General features: G+C 47.1%; 1 protein-coding gene across 3 annotated transcripts; it reads right to left on the bottom strand.

Moving 5' to 3' along the window:
* Positions 1-1256: 1256 nt before the first annotated feature.
* On the bottom strand, positions 1257-22277 carry PGLYRP4 (peptidoglycan recognition protein 4). 3 transcript variants are annotated; one of them, XM_024989960.2, is made up of 9 exons: positions 20724-22277; positions 19841-19930; positions 18829-18936; positions 17868-18066; positions 16360-16478; positions 14489-14641; positions 10740-10938; positions 4832-4950; positions 1257-3677 (listed from the first exon to the last, which is right to left on the bottom strand). In XM_024989960.2, the coding sequence occupies exons 2-9, from the start codon at positions 19887-19889 to the stop codon at positions 3499-3501; spliced, it is 1125 nt and encodes a 374-aa protein (XP_024845728.1). In that variant the 5' UTR covers positions 19890-19930; positions 20724-22277; the 3' UTR covers positions 1257-3498. The 3 variants fall into 3 exon arrangements, with proteins under 3 accessions (XP_024845728.1, XP_024845729.1, XP_024845730.1); XM_024989961.2 differs by having other exon boundaries at positions 20736-22277; XM_024989962.2 differs by lacking the exons at positions 18829-18936; positions 19841-19930; positions 20724-22277 and adding an exon at positions 18937-19120.
* Between the last annotated feature and the right edge of the window lie 17 nt (positions 22278-22294).

Here is a 22294-nt window from a genome sequence, read left to right as displayed (position 1 = left end):
AAGCAATCGAATGAACACATCTCTAATGATGATGGCGCTGTGCTGAAAAAGCAGGGCACTGAGCACGTTTGTGAGAAAGTGATGCTGGATTGGGACATAAAAGATGAACAGATGTCTCCCAAAACTAGAGGGGAAGAGTGAGTGCATATGAGCAGACCCTGAGGTTCACAGCTCCATGACTCTTAGAGCACAAACCACCTCCCTCCAGCCCTCTTCTTCTCGCAAGGAAGGATCTCTCCTCTTGAGGAAGGGAGGAACTTGGTGAATCCGTATGTCAGTTCCCTGGCAAGTTCTCCCCACTCCAGAGCACCTACAGATGAAACAACCATGTACTATGTGAAAGCAAGAGCTTCACCTTTAGTCTAAACAGCCTAAAGATATGTGGACATTTGATTCTTTATCTTATTATATCCACAGTGTTCTAAGTTCTTACAATGTAAGTTCCCATCCCTTCTCAACTAGCCTTGCCCAAGGTATTTCAATATCATCATTATTTGATGTGAAAGTAAAAATAGAATGTATAAATTTGGCCTCACAGTAACTAAGATCTAAGCCGAGCTTCCCCAACATTTCTGCAGTGATAGGCACACTCTGAACTGTCCATAGATCACATATGTATCTTGTATATTTCTTATCCCAGACTTGGAATCAATTATTTCTCCAAGAACCTCTGTCCTCCCATCACAAGTAATGATCACCCGACAGTATCCTTTACAAGTGTCATGTTATAAGGGTAATACTAAAGGAAACACACGTGGCTCAGGAACTGGTTAGAGTCTGACATTACTTTAAGGGCCTTTTCACCAACCACCAGGAAATTCACACTTGACATGTGAACATCTGGTGAAGTTTGGTGAAGTTTCTCTACCATTTGGTTATTCACTTGTGTTCTTTGTATAGGAAGAGCAGAATGGGGGCTTTTTTCTTTCCCCTTTTTACAGCTTTTCAAATAAATAAGTGGATTCAGGTTTTCCAAAGGTGATCGGTTAGGCATTTTGTATCATTATGAACTTATGAATTTAAATTTAATGAGCTCAGACCCATAGAAATTATTGTTGCTCTCAAAGCTCAGCTTGTCCCATTGGGTAGATAGTAGACATTGGAATTCTCCCATTAGGCAGCAATCTCCCAAGACCTTTTGACCCAAACTGAGAAAATGTTTTTTGGCTTCATTGTTATCTGATATGAGAAAATGTTTCACACTTATCTTGCACATTTTCTATCCCCAGACACAAAATCAGTTGTTTCTCCAAGAACTTTTGATTTCTTTTATTGGGATATTGTAATTTCAGCTCACAATCTGGTGCTAACTTATTGCTACTGGATTGATCACAGTTTCCAGACCTTTCACCAGACAGTGGTTAAAAACATTAAGATGAAACACTTCATGAGTTCATAAGTACCTCGTGAGTTTATCCTTGTATTTTCAATTCAAATCCAGGGCTCTGGTATATTACTTAACCTCTTCTTTTTCCACCCTGAGAATCTTACTTTCAAAAACACTGGGGATGATGGAATTAGAATATCACATATCTACTCATTTGTTTGATCCCACATCTCACAGTAAACTTTCATGCAAAAACAATACAAAGATTAGCACCAACAATATAATTACTAAAATAGCTTAAAAGCAAATTTTCAGACACTCTTCTCATTCCCTCCACATTTTTTTCAGTTCTATAATCTGCTGCATTGTTAGCACTCACAACCACTACATACTATACTCTCACTTTGATAATCTTCATTTAGTCTTAATTTACAAATACACATACATTAATATTTATCTCTGGTCATTATGTTAATGTCTTATTTTGGTTGTTTGAGGTCATTATCTTGTAGATTCCTAAGGAAGGGTTCATGAGACTATATTCCCAGAGTTCTTACATGTTGATGAGACTGTATCTGTGACCTTTGTATTTGAAGCTCAATTTTATTGACTATAAAACCCTTGGATCACATTATCACATTTTTTCCTTACATTTTAAATATATTCTTCCATTTTTTCCCTAGCTGAAAATGTTGTCATAAGTCTGATGACATTTTTCTCTTATTTGTCACATTTTTGGTTTTTATCCTGAATGCCCAAAGGAAACTTTTATTGAAAACCCGTTAGTTTAATACACCCTGTAATTCATCTTTTTAATACATTTTTTTTAATCATTTTTTTTAAATACAAAGCAAAGTAAAAGCAAATTTTCAAAACTTTTTTTTCAGGAAGGTTTTCTAGAATTACAGTTTTTGTATTTGTCCTATTCCCTTATTTTCATTTTCTTGTTTAGGGACTTCAATTATACATACCTTGTAACTTCTTTGCTTATCAACTATATTGGTTACTTTCCATCTAGTTGTTTTACTCTCGTTTTTTATTTCTTTTGGATTTTTAATTTTTTTCCTTTATTTGATTTTCATTTTCTTCTAAGGTATTATCTGTTATGTGCATTTACTTTTTATCTTCCTTATTTTACCTGGTCATTTCTGAAATGGTTATTATTTTTCTTACTCTCTCATGAGTTCTATTACCCAATTTCTCATATTTTACACTTGTAGTTAATTTTTCTTTCCTATCTTACATGATTTTCTTGATATTTTTAGCTGGATCTGAAATGCTAGTTTATAAATTTTTATCTCTGAGCATCTCCTGTGTGGGGAGGTGCTGGGTGGCCTGTGTGGACACAGCCTAGGCCTGGGTCTGGAGTAGTGCATGGTCCTGTCCTCACAGGGGTATGGGAGGATGGGGACATGGGACCCTAGAGACAAGCAACCAGAGCCGATTCTGAGCCTCAGATTGGAAAAGAATGGAACAGAGAGAGTGCTGGCAGGATGAGGGACTGCCCAAGGTCCAGCAAATCTTGCCCAAAGAGAGTATGTCCAGCAAATTGGAAAGGGGAGCAGGGACTTGGCCCACTCCCCTTTATTCATCCATTTCTCCAAAAAATATCTGTCTCATCTTCTGAATTCTAGACACTGCTGAAGAACTGAAGACACAGACATGAATGAAACTGGACAACCTCACAGCCCATTGGAGAGAATATCTATAAACAATTACTGCCCTGAAATAAGGGCTGCATTCAGATTCGGGCAAGGCAGCGTGTGAACAGAGAGGAGGGGCTGGGACATTGACCTGGGTCACACTTCATGAGGCTGGGGGCTGCCAGGCAGACGGCAGGGGAAGGCACACCAGGAGAGGGGTGTGCACCAGGGCACAAGAAAGCTCACCTGGCTGAAGACACAGGTGGCAGGGAGAGGAAGGTGAGAAAAGAGGGAGACTGGCCTAGGCTCAGAGGGCTGGGAACATCCAACCACAGGGTTTAAGGGGCTCTGGGAGATGCTGGCAGGAAATGATCATACTAACCTGAGGCAGGAGGGACAGGATGGGGCTGGCAAGGAGAGGATACAGGTGTTGAATCAGAATGGAGAGGAAGGGGAGGACCAGCAGGTGGGGTTGGGGAAGGGGATGGGGGTGGGGACGGGAATGGTCTTGGGCGGAAAAGGGGCTCCCTAGTGTCTGAAATGAGGCCAAGTCTTAATGATGTTGTACAAAGCCCGCCCAGGAGACAGAACGTTGGTCACATCACTGTGTCCCACCAGCAGGTAGTCGGGGACCAGGTGCCCCTTGACCACGGAACACCGGATCAGATTCTGGGCTGCCTCCAGCGCTGCGGCATTGGGCGGGGAACCTGCAAAACACAGCAGACTCATCAGTTATAGGATTCCCAAGCTTGTTCCAGGGCAGGACACACTCCCAGATCCCCCTAACCCACCTTTACCACCAAACTGGTACATTTCACCTTGCAGACAGATAGAAACCAAGTCAAGACTTTAGATTCCTCAGCATCAAAGTTCTTCCTGAGCCTGAAGAGCAGAGCCTGAGATACAATATGCAATCATTCTGGGGCTGTACAAAGCCTTTAGCCTGGTAGTTCTACAGGGGACAGTCTAACCCCCCAGGGGACCTTTGGCAATTTCTAGAAACACTTTTGGTTGTCACAGTGAGGGGGATGTTGTAGGTATCCAGTAGTTAGAGGCCAGGGATGTTGCTAAGTACGCTACAGTGCACAGGGCAGCCCCAATGAATTATCTGACCTGAAACGTTGATAATGCTGTGGTTGAGCAACCCTGCATTAGCCATGGAGTGTTTTCTTCACCTTCACATTCCCAGCATCATCCCCAGGCATATTCCTGGCTCACCCTTTCCCCTATCCAACGCCCGATTTAGTATTAGCCCCCAGGGACATAGCCTTCTCTTCCCAGAGATTCCACAAAAGGCCCCTGAGCTTAAACAGACTCTGATCAAATCTCTGAGCAATGGCAATTCTCAGCGTGCACTCTGGATGCAGATACGGGGCTCGTCTGTGTGTTTGGCAAATAAGGCAAGTGTCCACACGTGGATGTCATGGTAAAAATTTATCAGAAACATACACAAAAATCTTCTTTCCTTGTCTAATGTGTCTTGGATATCAGAAGAGAGAGGCATTTACTTGGGTGTGAAAGATGTAAATTTAGGGTAGAATTCTGTCTCAGAGGCCACCTCTCACACTGAACTTAGTTCAACATCAGATCTGAGGCGGGCAAGTCCAGCACTGCTTGCTGCTGCTGCTACTGCTAAGTCGCTTCAGTTGTGTCCGACTCTGTGCGACCCCAGAGATGGTAGCCCACCAGGCTCCTCCGTCCCTGGGATTCTCCAGGCAAGAACACTGGAGTGGGTTGCCATTTAAATCCAGCACACACAGCCACTAAAATGATACCTGTGTCTGACACCACTGTCTTTCATGCCAGATGCTTTCCCTCAAATACCACACAATGACCACTACTGCCAGAAGCATCCACTTACCAGAGAAGGTGCCCATAAAGGCGAGGCCCAGGGCAATGTCATTGTAGCCAGAGGTGTGGGAACCTTGGACACTCCAGCCTACTCCTTCATAGATGATGCCATCCTGGCCCACAAGGAAGCTAGAGGATAGCCAGGGGAGATGGAGAAGGGCATGAAAGAGAGACACTCTGAGACTGTTCCATTCATTCATTCATTCTTGTCTACTCATCAGACATTGATTAGCTTATCAAGTTTTAAACACTGTAACAAAAAAGGAGTCCTTGCCAGTGTCATGGTGGTCAGCCAGCTCTCATGGGCATTGATCTCCCACCATGGTTGATCTCAGCCTACCAATGATTTGACAAAAGTCTTAACAACAATCCTCTCTCATGAGCCCATGGGCCTCAGCACAGCACCACTGTCGCAGGTAGCTCACAGACTAGGAAGAGTGACAGCTTTCAACCCCTGCAGCCCTACCTCACCAGTGAAACTGCTGCCCCCAGATGACCTACACCTCCCCTCGACTAAGGTCACACAAAGAACACTTCCCCAACCTTGCCTTCCCTGGCCTCTCTGTTCAGGAGGTCCTGCCAATCCCTGCCTCTTCAAACACTCTTAGTTTCCGTCGCACCACACTCTCCCAGTTGCTTCTTCTCTGGCTGCTCCTCATCACCTCATCTTCCTGTGTCCTTCCCTGCACCTAGGGGGTTCCTTGGGATGCAGCCTTAACCCCCCTCTTCTCACTTGACACACTGTCCCAGGACTAACCCATCTACTTCCTTGGTTTCAGCTGCCATCCGGAAAGACCATGAACCCACACCTGGACCCACCTACTCCCCTTGCTGGGCTCCTGGTCTTGGTGAGAAATCCCACCATTCCCTCCTCCTACTGGGAATAATTCTGCATAGCAGGGCCCAGCAAAACACATCCTGATGGGCAACAGATGTTGGAGGAAAAGTTTCCTCCTGTCTTGAAAACGGTGTTACTACCAGGGATTGGAGAGAGGAGAGGCAGTCAGCCCAGGAGTACATATCAAGCAGTGGTAAACCCATCTAAGGCAGGGTCCCTGCACATAGCTGTTCTGGGCTTGGGGACAAGTAGGGACTAAAATCCAGCTCCACTAGGGCTCCTTTGATTCACATGCACAAATATGCCATCTGGGTTACTAGAGACCCACCCTAAGATTTAAAATTCTGTGCAGTTGTTTCTGATAGGACTTGTTGTTGTTTTTCAGATGCTAAGTCCAAGATATTAGATAGTATCTAACCCCAAACATCTTATCTTCAGTCTCTGAAAGCATCCTTCAAAAAGTCTCCACTCTTCTATTAGGTCAGTGTGTTCTTTATAAAAGGATTACAGATGTTGCCATTAGAGAAATCCAAAGGTATTGTCTGGACAGGAGAACACTTCCCCGACCTTGCCTTCCCTCACCTTTCTGTTCCAGAAAGAAACAAAGTGGAGTCACTCAGTCGTGTCTGACTCTTTGTGACCCCATGGACTGTAGCCTTCCACGCTACTCCATCCATGGGATTTTCCAGGCAATAGTACTGGAGTGGGCTGCCATTTCCTTCTCCAGGGATCTTCCCGACCCAGGGATTGAATCTGGGTCTCCCGCATTGTAGACAGACGCTTTACCATCTGAGCCACCAGGGAAGCAGCTATGCTATGCTATGCTAAGTCGCTTCAGTCGTGTCCAATCCTGTGCGACCCCATAGACGGCAGCCCACCAGGCTCTCCCGTCCCTGGGATTCTCCAGGCAAGAACACTGGATTGGGTTGCCATTTCCTTCTCCAATGCATGAAAGTGAAAAGTGAAAGTGAAATCGCTCAGTCGTGTTCGACTCTTAGCGACCCCATGGATTGCAGCCTAACGGGCTCCTCCGTCCATGGGATTTTCCAGGCAAGAGTACTGGAGTGGGGTGCCATTGCCTTCTCCGACCAGGGAAGGTCCTGCCAATTCCCACCTCTTCAAACATTCTTAGCTTCCATTGCACCACACTCTCCCAGTTGCTTCTTCTCTGGCTGCTCCCCGTCACGTCATCTTCCTGTGTAAGGAAAGATGTCCTCCCCAAGGAGGCTGATACTTTCCAGATGCAAAGGAGAGTCTAACATGAGGGAGACAAACTTCAGGTTGGTGCTGAACTGAGATACAGAGCCTAAGCTGAGGAGTGGGAGGTGATTATGTGAAAAAGGCATAATCTTTAGATGCTCCTTTCTACTGGTTTTACAATCTTCCCTGCATTTGATGTTCTATAGTACCTTTTCAGCAGAGCCTTGGTCTCCATCATGTCAATATCTGATCGTTCAAAAGGACACACAGTCACACTACTGTCCATAAAGGAGATAACCAACAACAACCTACTGTATAGCACAGGAAACTATACTTAATATTGTGTGGTCATAACAAACGTCCTCTCCAACAACACAAGTGATGACTCTACACGTGGACATCACCAGATGGTCAACACCAAAATCACATTGATTATATTCTTTGTAGCCAAAGACGGAAGAGCTCTATACAGTCAGCAAAAACAAGACCAGGAGCTGACTGTGGCTCACACTATGAACTCCTATTGCCAAATTCAGACTTAAATTGAAGAAAGTAGGGAAAACCACTAGAACATTCAGACATGACCTAAATCAAATCCCTTACGATTATACAGTGGAAGTGACAAATAGATTCAAGGGATTAGATTTGCTAGATAGAGTGCCTGAAGAACTATGGATAGAGGTTTGTGACACTATACAGGAGGTGGTGATCAAGACCATCCCCAAGAGAAAGAAACACAAAAAAGGTGAAATGGTTGTCTGAGGAGGCCTTACAAATAGCTGGAAAAGAAAAGAGGCTAAAGTCAAAGGAGAAAAGGAAAAATATACTCATCCAAATGCAGAGTTCCAACGAATAGCAAGGAGAGATAAGAAAGCCTTCCTCAGTGATCAGTGCAAAGAAATAGAGGAAAACAATAGAATGGGAAAGACTAGAGATCTCTTCAAGAAAATTAGAGATACCAAGGGAACAATTCATGCAAATATGGGCATAATAAAGGACAGAAATAATATGGACCTAATAGATAACATAAGCAGAAGATATTAAGAAGAGGTGGCAAGAATACACAGAAGAACTATACCAAAAAAAGATCTTCATGACCCAAATAACCATGATGGTGTGATCACTCACATAGAGCCAGACATCCTGGAGTCAAAAATCAAGTGGGCCTTCAGTTCAGTTCAGTTCAGTCACTCAGTTATGTCCGACTCTTTGCAACCCCATGAATCACAGCACACCAGGCCTCCCTGTCCATCACCAACTCCTGGAGTTCACTCAGACTCACATCCGTCGAGTCGGTGATGCCATACAGCCATCTCATCCTCTATCGTCCCCTTCTCCTCCTGCCCCCAATCCCTCCCAGCATCAGAGTCTTTCCCAATGAGTCAACTCTTCGCATGAGGTGGCCAAAGTACTGGAGTTTCAGCTTTAGCATCATTCCTTCCAAAGAACACCCAGGACTGATCTCCTTTAGAATGGACTGGTTGGATCTCCTTGCAGTCCAAGGGACTCTCAAGAGTCTTCTCCAACACCACAGTTCAAAAGCATCAATTCTTCGGTGCTCAGCTTTCTTCACAGTCCAACTCTCACATCCATACATGACCACTGGAAAAAACCACAGCCTTGACTAGATGGACCTTTGTTGGCAAAGTAATGTCTCTGCTTTTCAATATGCTATCTAGGTTGGTCATAACTTTCCTTCCAAGGAGTAAGCGTCTTTTAATTTCATGGCTGCAGTCACCATCTGCAGTGATTTTGGAGCCCCAAAAAATAAAGTCTGACACTGTTTCCACTGTTTCCCCATCTATTTCCCATGAAGTGATGGGACCGGATGCCATGATCTTCATTTTCTGAATGTTGAGCTTTAAGCCAACTTTTTCCACTCTCCTCTTTCACTCTCATCAAGAGGCTTTTTATTTCCTCTTCACTTTTTGCCGTAAGGGTGGTGTCATCTGCATATCTGAGGTTATTGATATGTCTCCCAGCAATCTTGATTCCAGCTTGTGCTTCCTCCAGCCCAGAGTTTCTCATGATGTACTCTGCATATAAGTTAAATAGGAAGCATCAATACGAACAAAGCCAGTGGAGGTGATGGAATTCCTGTAGAGCTATTTCAAATCTTAAAAGATGATGCTGTTAAAGTGCTGCAGTAAATATGTCAGCAAATTTGAAAAACTCAGCAGTGGCCACAGGACTGGAAAAGGTCAGTTTTCATTCCAATCCAAAAAAAGGCAATGCCAAAGAATGCTCAGACTACCACACAATTGCACACATCTCATACATTAGCAAACTGATGCTCAAAATTCCCCAAGCGAGGCTTCAATAATATGTGAACTGAGAACTTCCAGATGTTCAAGCTGGATTTATAAAAATCAGAGGAACCAGAGATCAAATTGCCAACATCTGTTGAATCACAGAAAAAGCAAGAGAGTTCCAGAAAAATATCTACTTCTGCTTCATTGACTATGCTAAAGCTTTTGACTGTGTGGATTACAACAAACTGGAAAATTCTTACAGAGATGGGAATACCAGACCACGTTGCCTGCCTCCTGAGAAATCTGTATGCAGGTCAAGAAGCAACAGTTAGAACCGGACATGAAAAAATTGACTGGTTCCAAATTGGGAAAGGAGTATATCAAGGCTGCATATTGTCGCCCTGCTTATTTAACTTAAATGCAGAGTACATCATGAAAAATGCCAGGCTGGATGAAGCATAAGCTGGAATCAAGATTGCTGGGAGAAATATCAATAGCCTCAGATATGCAGATGACACTACCATTTTGGCAGAAAGCAAACAGGAACTAAAGGGCCTCTTGATGACAGTGAAAGAGGAGAGTGAAAAAGCTGGCTTAAAATCCAACTTTAAAAAAGCTAAGATCATGGCATCTGGTCCCATCATTTCATGGCAAATAAATGGGGAAACAATGCAAACAGTAGAGACTTTCATCAAAGCCATAGTTTTCCCAGTAGTCACGTATATTTGGGTTGGACCATAAAGAAAGCTGAGCACTGAAGAATTGATGCTTTTGAACTGTGGTGTTGGAGAAGACTCTTGAGAGTCCCTTGGACTGCAGGGAGACCAAACCAGTCAGTCTTAAAGGAAATCAGTTCTGAATATTCATTGGAAGGACTGATGCTAAAGCTGAGGCTCCAATCCTTTGGCCACCCAATGTGAAGAACTGACTCATCTGAAAAGACCCTAAAGTTGGGAAAGATTGAAGGCAGGATGAGAAGGGGATGACAGAGGATAGGATGGTTGGATGACATCACCGACTCAATGGACATGAGTTTGACCAAGCTCTGGGAGTTGGTTATGGACAGGGAAGCCTGGCATGCTGCAGTCCATGGAGTCTCAAAGTGTCAGACACAACTGAGTGACTGAACTGAACTGAATAACTTATTAGGGAAAAGAATCTGAAAAAGAATATATATGTATGTATAAAACTGAATCACTTAGCTGTACACCTGAAACTAACAAAACATTATAAACAGCTATACTTCAATTAAAATAATAAAGACACACATTTTGAGAATGTGCTCAAGGGAGATGACCACCCCTTAGCTACATCCTAAATAAGGCCTACCCAGGGCTTGGTGAGGAATCCTTCAGTGAGAAGGACCACCTCTCCTATGCTGCTGCTACTGCTGCTGCTGCTAAGTCGCTTCAGTCGTGTCCAACTCTCTGCGACCCCATAGATGGCAGCCTACCAGGCTCCTCTGTCCATGGGATTTTCCAGACAAGAGTACTGGAGTGGGTTGCCATTGCCTTTTCCGCTCCTATGCTGGGCTCTCAGTAAATATTAGCTCCTCTTCTCACTCCTTTCACAGGCTCAGTATCCACCCCCATGGGAAGAGAAGCCTTCACAGCCTCAGGCACACTTACTTGTACCCAATATCACACGACTCCCATCTATCCATGAAGGAGGACTGGATATCTTGGACCAGCACACGGCATTCATCAGACTTGTTGCAGGTTCGCCCCGCGGTGTGGATAATGATGACATACTGAGCTGGCTGGTTCATCTTGGGGCAGTGGGCCTCCCTGGCATCCCAAGCAGACCGCTGGACAATAAGTGGGCAAGCTGTAGTGGGGCAAAAAATGGATGTGAGGATTTATTGTGCCTGCTCAGGTCACCCACCTCACTACTGAACATCCTGCCCACCCTCTTGGCATCCTGCCCTGACCATGACTACGGACCTCGAGAGCCCAGCAGCTCCTGGGGGCCTATCTGGGAACAGGAATTGCGTTCAAGATGCAGGAGCTAAGAATCACCAGTTACAACCCCAAAAATCAGAACCCAAAGGACAATGGGAATGTTGATCTTGAGGGGACATGGATGCTTTATCCCAAGTGCAAAGTATACTTATTTATCTGAACAACTGTCGTGTGTGTGTGTGTGTGTGTGTGTGTGTGTGTAACAAGGTCTTTTTGGAGAAATCAATTGAATTTTCATCTGAAAACATGTCTTTAAGAATCACTTGTAACCTGTGGCGGATTCATTTTGGTATTTGGCAAGACTAATACAATTATGTAAAGTTTAAAAATAAAATAAAATAAAAAAAAAGAATCACTTGTAGTCCACAAAACTCTGTCAGTGTAAGCAATTATTAACACTGACAGATGACACCATCCAAAGGCAGAGACCAAACTCACTCCAAGGTCTAATACAAAATTCCAATTTTCTTTAAAATTCTATTTAAGTCCAAGAAAAGGTGAATAGTGCCTATTAACTATACTGTTTGTTTAGGCCACACCATGTGGCTTGTGGGATCTAAGTTCCCTAACCAGGGATCAAACCGGGACCCCCAGGAGTGAAAGCACAGAGCCCTAACCACTGGACCACCAGGAAACGCCCTTCTAATTGTCCTGGTTTTGATGTTGCTGCTTGTTAAACTCCAAATCTGCTTTTAATCTTCCTTGAATTATGTTAAACTCTTCCTTTAAGTCAATACAAGTAATACCTTAAGCTCTTTGGTCTATTAATGCAGCTCTATTGATAATTTTTGTATTCAGAAAGGTGTGCATTTGTGCCTTGTGTTTGCATACCCTATCCCTCGCCAGGCTTTTTCCCCCTCATAGCACTTTCACCACTTCACCATGGAGCACACCAACTATCTCACTTGTTTGTGTTCTTATTGTGTTTCTCTACCATCTTGATGGAAACTTCACGAGGGCACTGCTGTTGCACGTTTGCTCTCTTGATACATCCTCAGTGACGCACAGGTGCTCAGTAAGTAACTGATGTAGAAATGAGTGAACACACGGCGGACTATGCAGAGTGCCGTGCCTCTATCACTCTAGGAATCTGAGGGGCAAGTAGGTGACCTGGAGGTCCCTCTCAAGGTTTGCCAGCCCTAATGTTTCAGAGAGTTGGGTGACCAGTTGCCTATCAGAGGACTCCAGTGAAAAAGACAGCTTCTTCAATAAGTGGTGCTGGGAAAACTGGACAGCTACGTGTAGAAGAATGAAATTAGAACACTTCCTAACATCATACACAAAAATAAACTCAAAATGGATTAAAGGCGTAAATGCAAGGCCAGAAGCTATAATGTTCTTAGAGGAAAACATAGACAGTACACTCTTTGACATAAATTGCAGCAAGATTCTCTCTGACCCACCTCCTAAATTAATGGAAATAAAAACAAAAACAAACAAGTGGAAACTAATAAAACTTAAAAGCTTTTGCACAACAAAGGAAACTAGACAACATGAAAAGATAAACAGCAGAATGGGAGAAAATAATTGCAAACGAAGCAACTGACAAAGGGTTCAGTTCAGTTCAGTTCAGTCGCTCACTCGTGTCTGACTCTTTGTGACCCCATGGACTGCAGCACTCCAGGCCTCCCTGTCTGTCATCAACTCCTGGAGTTTACTCAAACTCATGTCCGTTGAGTTGGTGATGCCATCCAACCATCTCATCCTCTGTTGCCCCCTTCTCCTTCCGCCTTCAATCTTTCCCAGCATCAGGGTCTTTTCAAATGAGTCAGCTCTTCACATCAGGTAGCCAAAGTATTGGAGTTTCAGCTTCAACATCAGTCCTTCCAATGAATATTTATTTCCTTTAGGATGGACTAGTTGGATTTCCTTGTAGTCCAAGGGACTCTCAAGAGTCTTTTCCAACACCACAGTTCAAAAGCATCAATTCTTCAGTGCTCAGCTTTCTTTATAGTCCAACTCTCACATCCATACATGACTGCTGGAAAAACCATAGCCTTGACTAGATGGACCTTTGTTGGCAAAGTAATGTCTCTGTTTTTTAATATGCTATCTAGGTTGGTTATAAATTTCCTTCCAAGGAGCAAGTTTCTTTTAATTTCATGGCTGCAGTCACCATCTGCAGTGATTTTGGAGCTCCAAAAAATAAAGTCTGACACTGTTTCCACTGTTTCCCCAGACAAAGGGTTAACCTCAAAAATACATAAGCAGCTCATACAGCTCAACATCAGAAAAACAAGCAACCCAATTAAAAAAAAAAATGGCAGACATTTCTCCAAAGAAGACATACAGATGGGAAATAAACACATGAAAAGATGCTCACATCACTAGTTATGAGAAAAATACAAACCAAAACTCCTGTGATGTATCACTCATATCAGTCAGAATAGCCATCATCAAAGAATCTACAAACAGTAAATGCTGGAGAAGGTATGGAGAAAAGGGAACCCTGCTGCACTGTTGATGGGAATGTAAATAGATACAGCCATTATGGAAGACAAATGGAATAGTATGCAGACTCCTTAAAAATCTAGGAATAAATCTACCATATGACCCAGAAATTCCACTACTGGGCATATACCCCAAGAAAACCACAATTATAAAAGACACAAGTACCCTAATGTTCACTGAAGCAATATTTACAACAGCCAAGACATGGAAGCAACCTAGATGTCCATCAACAGATGAGTTTGTATTAAAAGAAAAAAAAGGTTGTGGTACATTTACACAATGGAATATTATTCAGCCATAACAAGGAATGAATCTGAGTCAGTAGCAGGGAGATAGATAAAGCTAGAGCTTCTTATACAGAGTGAAGTAAGTCAGAAAGACAAAAATGGGTATCATATAGTAACATATATATATGGAATCTAGAGGAATGGTACTGATGAACCTAGTAGAGAACAGACTTGTACACACAGCAGAGGACGATGAGGGTGGGACAAATTGAGAGAGTAGCATTGATATATATACACCATCATCGGTAAAACAGACAGTGGGAAGTTGCTAAATAACTCAGAGAGCCCAGCCCGGCACATTGTAATGACCTAGAGGGCTGGGGGGTGGGGAGGGATATATATAATTATGACTGATTCACATCGTCTTATGGCAGAAACCAACACAAAATTGTAAAGCAATTTTCCACCAATTAAAAAATAATTTTAAAAAAAAGAACAACTCCAGTGAGAGCCTGACTGAAAAAGTCACATCCAATGACATTTGGAAGTGAGTGGGAGTAAATGGGAGGGAGGTCCAGTAAGACTCAAGGTCTTAGGGACTTCCCTGGGGGTTCAGTGATTAACACTCTGTACTTCCAAGGAAGGCAACCTGAGTTTGATCCGTGGTCAGGGAACTAAGATCTCATATGCCTTGCAGCACTGCCAAAAAAAAAATTTTTTTAAGACTGAAAGTCTTACCTTCCTTGAGACTTGCATTCTGCTGAGGGGACAGGCAGCTCTCGCCTTTCACAAGGAGTGGCTGAACATACACGGGTGACAGGTGGCCCTTGTAGACAGCAGAGGAGATCAAACCTTCCATGGCTGACAGGGCGGCAGGGCTAGGGCTGTGGCCTGGAAGAGAGTGATCCTTAGGAAGCCTCGATCTGGCCTGAGTTGCAGAGTTCTGTGGGGGAGGACGAGATGTCTTGCTAGCCCCCACATAGCTGATGAAGGGGGAGGAAGGGAAACAGGCTCATCCTGAGCGTCGGACAGCTTGGAACTCAAAGGTCTGTCTGGACAGAGCTTTGGTGATGAGAAAGACCTTTCCCAAAGACCCACTGAGACTTCATTCATCTGTCTCCCTGGGAAAGAGCTGGATGGCAGCCCCATGTTCACTAATGCCCCCTGGCTGCATTAGGGTTCCCATCACTAGGGCCCTTCCAGGCATGTGCCAGCCTCTCTGTCTGCTGTGACCACTGTAATCCTCACATCAAGCCTGTGAGGCAGATGCTATGATGAACCCCACTATTCACAAACAGGAACTTGAGGTTGCCAAGAAGTACTGAGCTCAAGATCCCACAGCTCACAAGGTAACACCCAGGGGCAAAGAGTGGTCACAGAAACCAGCCAAGTTGAACATCGAGACTCCTCTGGCAAACCAGAAGCTGCCCTGGAGCAGAAATGGAAGGGATGAGCTTGTGTTCCTCTCCTTATGGCTATGTCACCTGGGTTACTTACCTCTCTGAAACTTAGGCTGTACCTACTGTAATTGTCAGAGAAAGCAATGGCACCCCACTCCAGTACTCTTGCCTGGAAAATCCATGGATGGAGGAGCCTGGTAGGCTGCAGTCCATGGGGTCACTAAGAGTCGGACACGACTGAGTGACTTCACTTTCACTTTTCACTTTCACGCATTGGAGAAGGAAATGGCAACCCACTCCAGTGTTCTTGCCTGGAGAATCCCAGGGACGGGGAAGCCTGGTGGGCTGCCGTCTCTGGGGTCGCACAGAGTCGGACACGACTGAAGTGACTTAGCAGTAGCAGCACTGTAATTGTAATCATGAAACTTATCTGGGCCATCTCAAAAGATATTGAGAGGGGGCCATGAGAAACTAGACGTGCAGAGGCTTTGCTAAACTGTTGTTATTTAGTCGCAAAATCATGTCTGACTCTTTTGAGACCCCGTGGACTGTAGCCTGCCAGGCTCCTCTGTCCATGGGATTTCCCAGGCAAGAATACTGAAATGGGCTGTCATTCCCTTCTCCAGGAGATATTCCCAACCCAGGAATTGAACCCTCATCTCCTGCATTGCAGGTGAGTTCTTTATCACTGAGTCAGCAGGGAAGCCCACTTATTAACTGAAAACATTCAGAAATTCAATGGATGTATGTTGGGATGCAGGTGGGCAGGGTGGCAGTAAGACTAGAGGACTGTGAAGGGGACTTGGGTTTGGAATCCCAACATGGCTTTTAAAAATTGCACAGAAAATCTCAGAGAGAGAGAGAGAGATGGAAGGAGGAAGTGGCTGGCCAGAAGCCAGGCCTGATGCTACAGATCTGAGCTAGAGAGAAGGTGTTCTAGTCTTTGATGCAAGAGTGAGAGTTGGAGCCCGGATCCTCCCAAGACCAGAGCGGGAGCAGAACTAGGGTGTGGGAGGAAGGATGGAGAGCCTTCCCTGAGGGGTGGCCAGAGGGCGAGGAGGCGGGGAGGAAGCCAGAGCAGGGGGAGGAAGACCGTTCACCAAAGTCAGGGGAGAAAATTCCAGGAGAGGGTGTGAGGAGGGTGGAGAGACAGTGTGAGACAAAGAACTAGCTAACTCTATGGAGAAGGACAGCTGGGGTGACCATTACCTTTGCTGGTGCCAAAGAAGGCAAGGCCCAGGGAAATATTGTTGTAGCCCTGGGTGTGCACACCTTGGACATTCCAGCCAACACCTTCATACACCCTGCCATCATCCCCAACCAGGAAGCTGTGGAGAGGGAAATCCAGGCTTGGTGGCTGGCCCCAGGCACGCCCCTGCAAGAGGAACCCCAACCTAGCTTCCTAAGGGAGAAGGGCCAAACCAAGTTCATTAGAGGGAATTTGCATGGATTCATCCGAGACAATGGATAGACAAAGTGACTTACACTCATCCTTAGAAGGACCACTCCCACACTCCTCATCCCATCCCCAGTTCAGATGCTGGGTTTTATATAAATCATCCTGCACACGTAAAAGGGAAGGGATCCTGGAGCTGCCACCCAGAGGCTCCCCCAGACCCAACCAAACAATGTAAGATTCTTCTTGGCCTCTACACTTCCTCAAACATGGCTCTCCTCCTGCTTCCAAAATGCTGTGTGTCTGTGATCTCCACACAGGCTGTTTGTGTGATTTCTCTCGGCTAGGGTAACCTCTTACATAGACTTCCCAGGAGGTAGCACCTCAAACAAGGATGTGGACGCAGGCAGTTTATTTGGGAAGAGACCCCAGAAGCCAGACTGAAGGGGCCAGAAGAGTGAGCCAGGAAGAACCACGACAATGTGTGAAGAATTGGGTTGGCTTCCCCATGGACACCTGGGGCTCAGCACCCCGTTCCTTGACATGTGACCTTCCAAGGACAGAAGTACTTAAAATTGCCCCTTCAGAGGGCTGGGGACTAAGAAGTTAGCCACAAAGCCTGCCCTCCCGGGGGTTCACCGTCAGGGGCTTGGATGAAAGCGTGAAGCAGAAAAGCAGAGAGATGCAGGTGCTCTTGAGGTGGGAAGCCATTCCCACACACAGGAATCGTCCACAATGAACTGACATCAGAGGTGGGTGAGGAACTTGGTCCTGGGCACTGGGAGGGCCTGCTAGAGTGACCATCAGGGGAAGACGTGGATGCCTCCCTCAATAAGGTGAAAGCCCCAACACGCACTGTAGTGGAAGGATCAGAGGGCAAAGGGGCAATCCTGAGTCAGCTTGGGCCACATAACTTAGCAGCAGTGTGACCTTGATCCCCTTCCTTGGTCCCCCCGCCTGTAACATGGAGATGGTGACACCCACCCAGCCAACCTCACACTTTGTCAGGGGGCAAACGCACCCATGCACCCACATACGGGGAAGCCATTCCTAACCTGCGATGTGCTCTGTGAACCATTAGGAGGCGAACAGAAAGTACAGTCATCACTTAAAACTTCCTTGCTTCCTTTTAAGAGAGCTCAAAATCAAGAACCTCACAGAAAATTTCAAAGGCTTTGGAATTTTATAGGATATTTTTTCATTGCCCTCATTATTAACCAGCTACAACCACAACCCAGAAAATGAGGGAAACAGAGAAGAGAGGGGTGAGGGAGGCACCCTTAGGAGCGCTGGGTCACACGCCCCCAGCCCAGCCTCTTACTTGTAGGCTACGTCACACCAGCCGTTGCGCACGTGATGGCCCTGCAGCTCCCGCAGCCTCTGACTGCACGAGGTCTGGTTTTGACAGTCCAGCCCAGGAACGTGGTGCGTGACAAGGAAGTCCACCGGCAGGGCCAGCTGGGCACTGCAGCCAATGGCGTCTGCCCCCCACTGCTTGCGAGACACCATGGTGGAGACACCTGCAGGGGAGCCGTGCGGGTGTCACTTGGCACACCCTGGTCCACTGTTGCCACCTTGGGCCCCTGGGCCACATGCACCAGCTGAGGCCAATTCTGCCCCATGGTGGCTGCAGAAGAGCTGCAGGAGGAGGCCTTCTGTGGTCAGACAGGCACAGCCTCCTCTCCTTGCCTCTGTGTTTCCATTTCATTACTCACACCAATGCAGGGACTGCGCCTGCCCAGAGCAGCCTAGGTGCTTGGCCCCCACACCTGGATGACCTTCTCTGGTTGAGGGTCCCTCCCTGCTCTGCTCCAGGAAGACTTTCATGTCACCATTGCCCCAGGGAAAGCCCCCAGGGGCCCCTCTCAGTTCCACCCCAGCGCTACTGCCCTCCATGTGCTCCAAGCTCACTGACAGTTTCTTCTGGGACTCTGCTTCTTTCGCCCTGCTCCCAGCGCTCCCGGAGGGGGGCATTTCCTCCTCAACCTGGGGGGCCCTCCAGGCAGGGCCAGTGACTCCCCTTCAGTCTGAGGACTCCCGAGGGCAAAGTGCAAGTCTCCAACCTCAGACTAGGGGGGCCTGAATGCAAAGACTGCACCTCCCCTTCCTGGGTTTCTGGCCCCTCCCAGCAGCACTCCCACTTCCCCTTTCCCCCTCTTCCCTCCCTGCCAAGGCCTAAGACAACCCACCCAGGTGTTCCTGTGTCTCAGCCCCAACCACCCCATCCCACCATTAAGTGCCTGGTCCCAAGAGAAACCCAGCTGGTCCTCAAACCTCCTCACCACTGAGACCCCGTTTGTCTTTTTCAATGAGCTGGGAGATGTTGCCAAGCAGGTCCTGAAGTCCCTTGGACAGGTGTTTATCTTGTATTTTATCCCAGGAGGAATCACCTGTAAAGGAACATTCCATTTCGCATCAGCTCTCGGTACCAGTCCTTTCCGTGGCAGAGGCTCAGGCTCCTCTCCACAACCTTCTGCCTCCCCAGATCTCTGAGTCCTTTCAGAAAGCCCCTCTGGGGCCAGAGGACCACCTCCAGCAGTACCATGAGGCATGGTTTTCTCCAACACCAGCTCCAGGTAACCTAGGAAGTTAGTTAAACAGACAAGGGCAGGGGGTCGGAAATACTGTCCTTTTCTCATGAGCCACATACAACTGGCAAAATCAACAACAACAAAAACCACCTGGAAATGCATCCAGGCTCTTCAAAACCACAGTCTTACCTTGTAAGCATTTTGCCTAATGGAAGCAATGGGACAGATTGTGCACAGAAGGGACTGGAGTTCCCTGCACAAATCAAGTCAGTTCCTCTGGGATTGATTTTGGGGGCATTTGCTATGCCCATGCTCCTGTGGGAGGAACTTTGGGGATTTCAACAGATTCCCGCCCCGAAGGAACTTTCTCTTACTGACAACCATAAACCCCAGTCATAGGCTGACATAATATTGCAAATAGAATCATTGCCCCATTGCTCAAGTGCTAAGTCCTTCCAGTGCATTTTCCCATTCTATTCTCACGATAAATAGAGATCATAACCTTATCTCAGGCTTCAGGTGGGAAAATTAAGCTTTCCAGAGGTGACTAACTTGTTTAAAATCATTGCTGGAGGCAGGGCAAGGATTTTCACCCAGGTCTACGGACTCCAAGTTCTGTGCTCTAAATGCAAAGCTGTCCTCCTCCTGCTGCTCTGGCTTTCTATCAGCCTCCTAAGGGAGAGCAGGCATTTAAAGATTTCTTGTTACGAGACTGTAGGATGATCCTTCTTAGTTACTCTCTAAGCCAATGAAGAAAACTCACCCCAGGCCCCGAGACCCAGAGTGGAGAAGACAAGAAGCCACCATAGCATCTTCACGTGATTCCAGGACACGGACAGGAGAGGCCTCGGCTCTACGAAAGACAATGGTGGTTACCCCAACTGTGCTCACCCCTCAAATGGGGCACCCACCCTACTGCATGGCCCCTTCTGCCCTCCTGAAGGTTAGCACCTGAATAGGCTTCTCTGGGTCCCCAGCACACGTCAGGCACTCATTGGATGGGGAAACACTCCCATCCTGTTTCCCTGGGCAACCAGATCTCATTGAGTGCCTACCATGTGTGAGGCCTGAGTAGACACTCGCACATGCTTTATTTAATCCTCGCACCAAGCCTGCAATCTAGGGTTGCTAACCCCCACTCTTATAGAAGAGGGCTATAAGGTCCAGGGCTGAAAGTGAAAGTGAAGGTTGCTTAGTCATGTCTGACTTTTTGCGACCCCATGGACTGTAGCCCACCAGGCTCCTCTGTTCATGGAATTCTCCAGGCCAGAATATTGGAGTGAGTAGCCATTCCCTTCTCCAAGAGATCTTCCCAACCTGGGAATCTAACCAAGGTCTCCTGCATTGCAAGCGGATTCTTTACCAGTTGAGCTACCAGGGACCGGGGGTAGCAGAATGGAAAAATACAAACTCACTTCGATGGGTCTAATGCAGAGAATTTCTTCCCAGCTGGGGATAGACTGCGATTGGGAAGAGGAGTGTATATAAGAGTTGGAGCGGGGGTTGGGGGGTGGTCCTATTTCCAGAGCAGAGCAAAAATCCTGATCTTTACACTCCATCTGGTAGAGTCCAGTCCTTCTAATAAGAGAGGGCTTCTCAAGAAGAAACATAGGTACACACACACACACACACACACTTAGAAATACCTGTGGAAATACCTGTGGGTCCCTTGCTATCCCAGCTCCACAAGTCAAGCTGCGGCCGGCTCACCCCTCATTGGCTGGCAGGGCCTCCTTTCAGGCTTGGCCTCTGGCCCTGCCCTCCTCCTCGGCCTTCACCCTCCCGGGCACTAGAGGGCACTCTCGCCCCGGGAACGGAGGCTGGGCCCTGGTTTTTCAGAGAGAAGAGCAAAGCCAGGAGCCCTAAAAAAGGGGGGAGAGGAGGAGGGCCAGGCTCTGAGCGGCTCCCTCTAACCGAGAAGAATCAAGACCAGACAGGTGCTGACAACAGGGACCCGCCCTGTGAATAATCCCAGATACCTCCTCCCTGGGAAAGGGTGCGGCTGCCCAAGGCTCCCAGGAAGCCTGGCGAACCCAGGGGTGCCTGTGGGACCTGGGGGTCACATCCTGACCTCTGGGAACTTTCTGCCTGTGGGGACAGATCTGCTCCAGGAGTCTGAAGGTTCTGGATGGAGGTTGCTCCCCAACCCCCACCTCCCACCCCTTTCCATCAGCCCCACCAGCAGCGGCAGATAAAGTCGAAAAGTGTATCCCAGAAGGTGACGTGCATATGTGCTTATCGCTAGAACTGATTCCCACTCTGTGGCCAAGGGGCCCATTCACCCACCACCCACACCTCAGCATCAGACTGTCACCCACCCAAAAAGCCTCCCACAAGCCAAGACACTCCAGCCCCTCAGCCGCTGTCAGCCCAAAGCCACAGTTATCACCTCACATGTTCCACGTTTACTTGCAGTCTGAGGCTCTGGTGTTGGGAGCCCTTGAGTCTTCGTGGAGGAAACTTCACGTGACACCTTGTGTGCATGCCATAGGACATGTGTCTCCATGGGGACCTGCAGGAGCTCCCTCCGCTCCATGGGTGGAGCAGCCTCCTGAGACCACTGAATGGACCCTTTTGAGGAAACACCTCAAATCTGGACAGGTTGTCCTGAGTGAAGCTATGGAGTCACCCTGAGGCCTGGGGTCCCCAGAAAACCTCCCTCAGAGGGGCCCCTTGAATACCTTAGTTCCATCTACTGTTCTCCCTTGTGGACCCACAAAGGCCCAGGGCTGGGAAGAAGGGCTCTGGGGTGGTGGGCAGCAGAGTGGGGCGTTTCTGGTCTCATCTTGGGCCACCGGAGCAAGTGGCAGCAGCCCCAGAGATACTCGAGGGGGAGGGAGACCTGCAGCCTGGGGACTGACACCGCAGGGCCTGGGGCTTTCCTGAACCTGTGGACTGTCTCCCAGGCCTCCACCTCCCAGGCCTGACCCACAGTGAAGCTCTCAGAGAGGAGGCCTGTGGCCCCCAGAGCATCAGGTTAGGGAGAGGAGAATGGTTCCATTCTGCAGATGGGTTTGGGAGGTGGGAACCCTGAGGAGAGACTGGGTGGGTGGTGGCTGCCTGAGAGAGGAGGGCGAGCAGGTGAGCCCAGGTCCATCCTGAGACCAGAAAATTCTTGGAGACTAACAGGCTGAGGGGGTCCCTGAGGGAAAAACCCTGTTCTGAACAGAGGGTGTCAGGAGGGGGAAGAGAGCAGAGTGGGCTGCTGCTGCTGCTG

This window comes from Bos taurus, chromosome 3 (genome assembly GCF_002263795.3).
Source record: "Bos taurus isolate L1 Dominette 01449 registration number 42190680 breed Hereford chromosome 3, ARS-UCD2.0, whole genome shotgun sequence".
Lineage (NCBI taxonomy): Eukaryota > Metazoa > Chordata > Mammalia > Artiodactyla > Bovidae > Bos > Bos taurus.
This window is presented reverse-complemented; position numbering and strand designations above follow the sequence as displayed.